Source organism: Helobdella robusta, assembly GCF_000326865.2.
Source record: "Helobdella robusta unplaced genomic scaffold HELROscaffold_4, whole genome shotgun sequence".
Taxonomy (NCBI): Eukaryota; Metazoa; Annelida; class Clitellata; order Rhynchobdellida; family Glossiphoniidae; genus Helobdella; species Helobdella robusta.
The window spans coordinates 701,212-711,915 of record NW_008704902.1 but is presented as its reverse complement, the minus strand read 5'-3'; the positions used below and the strand labels follow the sequence as shown (position 1 = coordinate 711,915).

The 10,704-nt window shown below is 30.6% G+C and overlaps 1 protein-coding gene across 1 annotated transcript; it reads right to left on the bottom strand.

Moving 5' to 3' along the window:
- Positions 1-234: 234 nt before the first annotated feature.
- HELRODRAFT_67485 (hypothetical protein) lies at positions 235-10,399 on the bottom strand (the record flags this gene model as incomplete). The annotated part of the gene is made up of 15 exons (XM_009024329.1): positions 235-321; positions 1,208-1,279; positions 1,754-1,828; positions 1,951-2,031; positions 2,177-2,233; positions 2,458-2,541; positions 2,895-2,944; positions 3,362-3,452; positions 3,578-3,682; positions 5,907-5,993; positions 6,419-6,493; positions 6,995-7,145; positions 7,319-7,376; positions 8,153-8,284; positions 10,348-10,399. Coding segments are annotated over 15 exons (1,257 nt in total), but the record flags the coding sequence as incomplete, so codon positions are not given.
- Positions 10,400-10,704: the final 305 nt, after the last annotated feature.

Below are 10,704 nucleotides of genomic sequence, written 5' to 3'. Positions count from 1 at the left end.
ATCAGCTAACCTGAATGGCGTATAGTTAACTGATTGGTAGTAATATGACGTGTCACGAATGGCAACTCTTCTCTGTTCGTATCGAATTTTAGATGGGACTATTACTATTCTTTAAAATTTTATTGTTTACTCACTCACTCACTCACACACTCACTCACTCATTCACTCACTCACTCAATCACTAACTCACTCATTCACTCACTCACTCACTCACTCACTCACTCACTCACGCATTCATTCATGAGTTACCATTTCATCAAGGGCCACTTTCACTCTTAATCTCGTTTTCCCTGTTTCTCCTTTAACCATGCTCTGCCTAATCTAGTGATGACGATGAAGACGATGACGGCAATAATAATAATAATAATAATAATAATAATAATAATAATAATAATAATAATAATAGTAATAATAATAATAATAATAATAATAATAATAATAATAATAATAATAATAAATATAATAATGATAATAATAAATATAATAATAATAATAATAATGATAATAATAATAATAATAATAATAATAATAATAAAATAATAATAATAATGATAACAATAGCCAAGAAAAACAATAGCCAAGAGAGCAATGATAAAAGTAATAAATATAATAATAATAATAAATATAATAATAATAATAATAATGATAATAATAATAATAATGATAACAATAGCCAAGAGAGCAACGATAAAAATAAGCGCTACTAAATGAATATTGCCTCATCTCGAATTAACATAAATTTGCGAGGATTAGCACAATCAGTTGCAAAACGTACGGATAATGTTATAATTGGGAAAGATTCTGTGATAGTTTAGCTAAAAAATTCTTAACGATTCTTTGATAATAATAAATTAAAATAGTTAAATAACTATCATAGATAAATGATTAAATAATGAAAAACTGACTTACGGGTAGCAAAAATTTTTCTCTTGAGTCGAATTCTAACTGCGTGCGGGTAAGTAAATGATTTTTTAGATGACCTTTTTAGTTGTCAAAGGTTTTTAAATAAATCAAAAAAAACAATTGTTCACAGAAGAGTAATAATAATTTTCCTAAAAATTAACGAAGTAATGTCTCAAAAAGTTAAAAATCCACACAAAAAAATGATAACGCCTGTAGTAAAAGAAACAAATAAGAATAAAAATTGAAACTTTGAGAAATAATTTTAATATATTAAAATAAAAGTGGGAAAAAATTAAGTAAATACCTTCCCGTCATCAATGAATTCGACTTCAGAAATATCCAAGTTGTTGTAATTTGGTTTCAATTTGCCATTGTGCTGGTAAAAAAATATTTTTTAATTTTAATTATGGAACGATTATTCTTACTTTTGATTATTTGGAAAAAACTTGTTGCCAACAATTACCAAGTGTATGTCTTGCAACATATATAATAACACTGAAAATACAGGTCCTCAGATTTTTAGGGACTTCGCAATACAGATTAAAACAACTTTTTTTAGAAATCCTACGATGAATTAATTTTATATACCTAACTGTTTATTTTTTACTAATCCCAGTATTATGTAGCAAGAACTTACCATAAAACAAACGTATTCAGGTTGAAATTTTTTTAAATGTGTAAAATTTTCTTGTGCACATTTTTAAAAAAATGTCACTTAGGACCACCAAATTTTCTTTGCCTAGGGCCTTCTACTACCTAAGGCCAGCCCTGCCTCTCGTTATAAAAATAATAAGAAAAATGAAATGGCATTCGTTAGTTTAATTTAAAAATGGAATAATTAAAAGCTAACATAAGGTCTGTGATCAGGATGGAAGATGATGAATCCATTGTTCGTTATTGCGAACGGGTAATTTTGCACTCCAAGCTATATGTTAGATACATGTGAACACGTGTGTATCAAAGTTTGTTTGTATGTTCGCGTGTTTTGAAGTTTGTATGTATTTTTTTTGGAGATGCAAGCAAAGGTACAACAGCATGAAAACAAACTTGATGCTTAGGCAGGACATTTGTTAGGACGTCGAGGAGCATGTCTGTTCCAATGACGCCCAGCAGATTGCCATCGTTGTACTGAGAAATAGAAATTTAGAGAGGTTCATGAAATAAGATGAAATATTTTACTTTGCAACTATTAATTTGATTACGAACATGATTATAAACACGATAATTTCATATTGAAAGCTTGTAAATATTCTACCGAAAACCACCCACTGACCGAAGCATTCTTGATGTCGTATACTGGCATTGCAACAGTCGTTGTTAACTCATTGGTCTTTTAAAAATTTATTTTCAAAATAAACTTTTTCTTAATTTATTTATTTAATTGAAAAAATGTTGCAGGTAAAATTTAAACAAACCCTAAAATTAATATTTATGATAAACTTTCGCCGGAGTTAAATACAAAACTCTCATGCCAATAAAGTTATTAACTTTTGATTTGTAATTTTAAATAATTTTTTATTTAGTTGAAAAATAAATAGAAAAACCATTTCTCACCCTTTCATTTCCGTAGATGTTGGTCCAAACTTTTTGCGGGTACCGACCTATGACCAATGGTCGACTCAAGACGCGGATGTAATCCTGTTGGTTGAATGCTAACTCGACAACCAAATATAATTTTAATGACTAATTTTATTTATGTTATTTAAGTTCAGCAGTGTAGTTTTTTAATTAAATAAAACACAAACGAATAAGTATTAGTCAGAACAAGTATCATTCATCAAATAATCTATATTGACATTATACGGCACATACACACTCAACGAATGTATAAACGAGACGACATCAATCAAAGTCAAGCGAAACTCAATACGAATATTAAAAGTGGGTAGAAAAACTTGAGAAAACATTGTAAATAAGTAAGTGCTGATGGAAAATGAAGAAATGACGTATGCAATCAATAATGCAGTCCACTCATTTATCTTTCACCATACCTGAACGTGTTCATAGACGTCAGCCAGTGTGGAAATATGTGAAAAGTAGCCTGTTTGTTCAAAAGCATTCGTTCTATTTTATCAACTCTCAAATTTATTTATGTTGAAATTCTTCTTCCACAGTTAAGTATTTAAGACTGATAAAACAAATTCGTTGTAGTTAGTTGTTTAAAATGAACGTGAACAAGTTGATACATTAAGTCAAACCATAAAAAAAACCACGCAATATTTTGTTTTCTGTTTCAGTTTTTCCCATTGCAATTTCAAAATAAAGTTTTAAATATAGTAGGTCTACCACAAATGCAAAAACGAAACATGTAAATAGATAAGTTGAGAAAAATGGAGGACAATTATTTAGGAGAGAAATGAAAATAAATTAGGTAATTAAGTGGAACATTAGTTAAAATTTTAGGTGAATAGAGATTGAATGAGTGAGTAATTTGTTAGCTGATTGGTTGGACAACTACACATTAACTGGCCTTTGTTGTTGCATGCCATCCATTTCAATTGAGTTGTGTCTCTAATCTCTCTTCCTATCAAATACGTGAAGACCCGCACCTTACGTCACAACAATTTATTTAATTAATTAATATAAACTTGCAATTTATTAACTTTATAAAAATAATTTTGTGAAAAAGTATTTGATTAATAACTAAATAAACAAAACATGCTTTTTCCGAAACCTTTTTATCAGGAAAATTGTACTTTTCGAAAACTTCGCGGAAGTCAGACGGAGATCCGTCAGTGATCAACATGATGACTTTGTTGCACTTCGATCCCAGACTGTTCTTCTCTGCCTGTAATTGCACATGCGTAGTTTATTATCTTGTACTTGTTTGAGAAATTACAAGTACGTATTAATACATGAATAGATTTAAATATCAACACAACTTTTATTTTGCTCCTTAACATCAGCAAAGTTTTCAAATTGAGTAGCGTTTTCAAGGGGGGCTTTCTAAGGTCTTTACGCTTTCTACTAACAGCACCAAACTAGGCTAATTCAAAACGTTTTTTGTCCACGCAAGTAACATTTGTATTGTATTGGACAAAAATTTGTTTCGGGCTCATTTTTATCGCTTGGCAGAATATTTTCCAATTTCTCATCAGATGTCGGATCATTATTAATTAGCGTCAAATAAAAATGCTTATATATTTTTTTGGTCGTGTTTGTTTCTGTTTCAATTTGTACGGCGAAATATACCGCGGAGTTTTTTTAATATTATTGAGTTTTTGAAATTTAAAAATCAAATTAATTTGAAAAATATCAACAAATTAATGCCAAAAAATGTTTAATAAATCCATTGCGTTTTGTCGAATTGTGTTGTTAGGTTGATGAGTTTGTGCAACTAAATTGAAGACAAGGGACGTTTGCTAAATTTTTCTAATGTTCGCTTGTCAGTTTTTTTTGACAAACCTACTTTTTTTATATAATTATATTTACTTACAGCTAAAGTCTTTCAAGAAAATGTCTACTAACATTATCTAATAGAGAATCTAAGAATCAAACGAGCATTGTTGAACAAATAATGATAGAAAAGTTTTCATGGACTTAACTATCAGCCAAATATGAAGGTTTGCATGTGGTAAGAAGTCAAAAGCGAAAAATTAGTCAACGTTTTGGAAATTTTTTGGCAACAGGGAAAATAGCGTGAACAAAATTTATATTAATTGGTGAACAATGAAAAAACGATGTTTGCCATTATTTTCAATCTACCGATGCATTCCGCATCATTCCACACTGGATAGTTTCATTTGCACTTGCAACAGACAGTTTATGATGCATTTGTTTGCTGCAAGAGTAGAAGGGTGCTCGCTCAGCGTGGAAGCTCATTGAATGATGCATAGCCAGTATCCACATCAATATTAGATGCGCTGTCATTTTGAGTGCTTCATTTGAGTGTTGATTTTCATTCCCTTTCAATTCTGTCGTGCCAATGTCTGTTTGCCACGTGCTTAAAACATGAGAATCTCTTTGCGTTTGAAACCGGTCATTTCAGAGCATTAGACCTGATAGTCTAACTGCTTAACCAGGCCATAATTGCATGCAGAAAACTGTTTTCTAAAAAGTGTTTTATACAAATTTCTTCTTTTCAATGATATTTTCAATAAACGCAAAGTGGAAGATAAATGAAAAAGGATTGTTTGTTTTCCTCGGACATGTTCTTTCAATTCTTCAATTGTTGTAGAACATAAAAAAACTCATCAAAACTTGAAAAGTCAGATGTAAAAATATTTGAAATACAAAAATGAAAACTTGAAAACTTTGTTTTGGCAGCTAAAGTGATTTGAATAAATTTCTATCTTCGCGCCCAAATAAAATTTGTAAAAAGATGAAGTTTTACTTAACTATGATTTTACTTATTATTGATTTCGTTTCTTAAAACAATAAATTATTTTTCATATTTTTAAAGAAAATGTTCATGTATCCGTGATCAGCGATGCACTCCTCCTAAGCATTCATCCGGCTGTAAGTAGATTACGCATGCGGTAGACAACTGGCGCGGATAATGATTGATACTCAATTATTCTTGCAATGCTTTGAAGCCTCGTGCAACGGCTGCGAAAATGTTGCGAGACATTCATCAACGATTGTCAATGATTGTCATACCTTATTCAATAAATATCAAAAATGTCTCAAATCGTTTCGCAAATCAATTTCCTACGTTCTGCTGTGCGAATGTTTCAACAAACCTGCAGAATAAAACGTTCAGACAGATGTTTGGGAAATGTTCATTTCCTCGCGGTAATAGATTCTTTTTAAAGTTTATTGTTACGTTTATTAAACAATTTTTAATACGATAACGTTTCATTCTAAATAAAATTAATTGTAATCTAAATTTAACATAATGATAACTTATTTTTTTTTAGTTATGGAAAGACATTTGTGTTGGTTAATGCGTTTCAATTTTCAAAATTAAATTTCAACAGTTGTTTCAATCAGTAGAATTCAACAATGAACATAATTTCTCAAAAAGCCGTGACAAGATAAAATAAAAAATTATTAACGTAAACAAAATTATTTTTTAAATAAATATTGAATATTTTATAAAGCTTAACAACATAGCTTGTAAACAATGAACATAAAACTTTCGTAAAAATCTGTAAAAAGCCTAATCACTAACATAGCTGTCTTAAAATTAGCACCGGCTACTTTGCGCTGAGCTAATGGTGGGGATTTAATAACGGGAAAATACTTTTCTCATTAAAATTTCTAATTTTTTTTATGAAATATCTAATTTTATTTATAAAATTTTCAATCTTTTTTATAAAATTTTAAAACTTCATAAAATTTTAAGAAATAATTCTTCCCAACTTACATTGGCGTGAATTTCGAATGCAGTCGTCAGAGCTTTTTCGTAATTTGCGATGTTGTGTGTTTTCACTCCTCTGTTCAGAGCGTCTACAACTTTCTTTTACAAAATTAATTATTTCAATTTTGTTTCATATAAATAATTCCATATGGGAAAATGTTCAAATTCAAAGTTTATTTAAGGAAGTGTGTGAAGAATGTCTCAGATAAGTACCTGCTTATTACGAACCGTAGCTTGAACCAGAGAATTGTTATAACAGGGTTCGAAATAATCCGGCTCATCTGAAAACTTCAAGAAATTATTTTTTTATATAAATATTGTGATTGTTTAACAAATTGTTAAAAAAAGTCTAAAACAAAAAAATCAAATTTTAAATTTAAAATGACTAGGCAAGGCTCTCTCGTCGGAAAAATGCCACCCCATTACAAATATAAATTAACAGGATAATATTTTATTTCCACTTGAATAAGAAAACCATCCCATTTTTGTTATCAAATTACTGGTTGACACGTGGAAATAAACACACGCACGCACACACACACGCACACGCGCTAACTCAGCAGCAACAACATAATACAATCAATTTCGTTATCTCACTTAATTTGTTGGTGTCTACTTCATTTGTTTTTTTTTAATTAATAGCAATTACAACATCTACACTAAAAACTTTGGTTAGACATTCATTTTAAATTTTTCCATTTTTAATTTTATAATAAAAACATTTAGTTATATATTCAGAAAAAAGTTTATTACGTAGAAAAATAAGCAATCTTAAAAACAATGACAAACACTGATGACGTTGAAGTAGTCATCCTCATTGAAAGTATCCAGAATTTTGATGACGGTTGATTTGGCTATCTCAATCCGAAGTCCTGTCATGCTCCCACTCGTGTCCACCAGGATGATGACGTCTTTCGACGACGTAGCAGCTTGAATATACCTAGCGAGCCGTCGGCGTGTTATTACTTTTTAAATAATCTCCGTAATATTAAGACATTATCAAATACATTTTTTTTAAAGTGGAATAAATTTAAAATGGGATTTGAAGGTTATATCAAATAAGATTTTTGTAAGAAATGGAAATAATTTGAAAAGGTTTAAAACTGAAATGACCATAATCTGGTCCTACAGTCGAATTGGTCGGCTTCGTCACTGTTCCCCCATGAGATGCCTACGTTCAATTAGTTAGTTGGTCAATTAAATTAATTAAAATTCTAATAATAATGAAAACTCTATTATTTTTCGAAAGCCAAAATCAAATAATGAGAATTAATTGTGATAAAATGTTTTTAAAAATAAAATAGAATAAAATTATTAAATCAAATGTAATATTATTAAATGTACTATTATTAAAACCCATTATTTATTTATTTATTTGTACGATCAACCCATCCTCATTGTCAATGACAAGTGTATGGACGTAAGACAGAGGTGGGCAAACTTTTCACTATGAGGGCCGCATTGCCGACAACGTTTTCTTGTATATATTTTCAGTTGTTCATTCAAACTATAATTTCATTGTTGTCAAGGTTTTATTAAACCCAACAACAGAAAATTGATTTAAAAAGTTATCAACAAAAAAATGTATAGCTGGTTGGAATGCACGCGTTCAACATTGAAATTATAACATAACATTATAACATAACATAACATTTATAACCAGCTATACATTTTTTTGTTGATAACTTTTTAAATCATAAGCGTAACAATTTCTGTTGTTTGGTTTAATAAAATGATAATTTCTCTAAACAACGACAAAAGAATTATTAAAATTGGATTGACACTCTGTTGCGAAATCGTTGGCGGAAATGACGTCATTTTAATAGTAAAAATATATTGAAATGTACGCTGGTAAATAAACGTATAGACATTCTCGAACCATCTATGGGTTTTTTGTTGATTGTTTAATTAATCAATTTGACAAAAACGAAACATTGAAATAAAAACCTGGATAGATGCGAAAAAACCCAACAAAACTGCAATAGAACTGCCAGCTGATCGTGGAGAAACTCTTACGATTGGAATTGAAGACATCATCTAGCGCTTCACTGAAGGCCACGCCATTCAAAACGGAAGCAGCTGCAAAGGACGCAATGAGGTGTGGTGGTGGTGGTGATGAGGATGATGATGAGGATGTGCTTTACGAAATGAAGACGATGATGATAATAATGTCCATCACAACGTGATGGTGATGATGGTGATCATCCTGAAAATGATGATGCTGATTGTGATGTTTGTGAATATGGTAACTCTGAAGATTGCAATGTTGGTAAGAAAGAATGGTTAGGATGTCTAATGGAATATGTTGAAGTGATGTCTTTTTAAAATTGTTTGAAAATGTTCATACTTTTTAGTAATAGTGGATTAAAAAATTGTCTATAAAATGATAAAATTATAAACGTGCAACTACAGTTTTTCATAAAAATGTTTTTTGTATTTTTTAAACTTTTGAAATAAAACTTTTAAGCACGGTAGCAAACTTAACATGCATTACCTCATTAACATTGGCTCACAAAATAATTCCACCGCTTGCATTCGCATGACGCCATCGTTTCAGTTTCTACTTGCATCTCTAACTGCATGTGAAATAGCTGTGTATGTCTGCAATGCGTTTGTCTATGGGTTTTTCGTTGATTGTTTGTTTGTCTTATAGCATTTTTTGGTAATTTTTACGTTTGCTTTTTCTGAAACTGTTTCGATTGTGTGATATTTGTTTACAATTTCACTCAAATGTTGATAACCAAATTTCGAGTTTTAACTCTTTTAACAGGTCAGATCTAATTAAAGTCCACATTACATTCCAGAAGAAATCAATGCATGCACAATATTTTGCACATATTTGGATTGTTTATAAATTTGTTCATCATACCAGTCTAGTTTGAATCCACCACGTAAGTAGGTACGTATTTGATAATATTTTGCAGATTCTGTAGAAGCTTGCTAAGCAATCCGTTTGTTTTTCTAACGTTTAAAATATTTTTTTTATCAAGTGCTGAACCATTTTTTTACGTTATACACCTATCTACAATTTATTTGCTTACAATGCCGAACAGTCATTTTTTAAAATAATTTTTATTAATTAGGTGAAATAGTATAATTCAGTCGAAAACTCTTCAAAAATGTTTTTCCAAAAATATTTATCATCAATCAATAAAATATCTTTGAATGGTATTCCATGAATAATTTTGTGTTAATTGAAAATTGAAATGAATAGGAAATGAGATTAAACGTCATATTTGCATTCTTTGATGAGTCAACAACAATTCTTCTGACGTACCTTCCAGTTTGTTTACTTTTTTCAACATCCTGTTTCATAGTCATCACAAATACAAAATGCCAACGAATTACGTATTCTTTTATTTTTCAAAATATAAAGTACACTCGTGAAATTTCATTGCACAGCTTACTCGTACTGAAAAAGTTTTTTTAATTATTTGATGTGAGATTTTACCACACAAAATTTGAAGTCACTTGTGATTTGGTGATCGTTGGTACCAAGCTGAAAATTGGCATTGAATGACCAAAAACGACCAACCAGCGGCTCATTAAGCATTCATATATAATATATAATATGCTACTATACAACAACGTGAAAAATGAAACAATGAATAATTAAAAATATGAATGCTGCTAAATAAGTTTGTGCACGTGTGTGTTGTATGTGTGTGATATGCGCGTGTGTGTTGTATGTGTATGTGTGAGTGAGTGGTACGTGTGAGTGTGGTAAGTGCGCCCGTGTGTGGTGTGTGCAGCAAGTCATGCTCGTGGTATTAATTTATATTTTCCTCCTAAGCAGGTTTTTATTTTTAAACGTTCATGTTTCCGTGAAAATGCCTACACAACTTTGGTTGTTCCGGTTGAAATATTCGTCTACAGAGATCAATAAATTAATTGATGAAAATCAACGTATGATAAAATGTGTACGTCTGTGAAAAAACTTCAACACTCCCAGAATCTTACACGCAAACGCAACTTCATAAAAATAAACATATATAAATATTCACAAAGCTAGAGAGAGAGAGAGAGAGAGAGAGAGAGAGAGAGAGAGAGAGAGGGAGGGAGGGAGAGAGAGAGAGTATGAAAAGAGAAAGTAAGTGAAATAGAAGAGAGCCTCGCGTAAAATCACACACAAAAAAACCAACATTCATCGTAGACGTTGGTGGGCACGTGAACAGTGCTCTGCGTCAGGTTGACGAGATCGTCTGGGAAGAACGGTTCCTCAACCAGTTCGAAACTGTCGTCAAGTTTTTTGGCTTTCGGATAGTCGAACTGTGTTTGTGTTGTGTGAATGTTAATTCGTAAATGTGTGCTATTTTGTCTGTGTTATGTTTATGTGAGTTTAGATCGTGTGTGTACGTACGTGTTGTTTCACATTGCTGTGCATCATTACGCTTAAATCTGCTTTTTATAATTTATTATTTTTTTAAATAATTTTTCATGTTATTCATATCTCAGGCTAGCCAAAAACAAAACACGCATATGCATAAATCCAAACACTG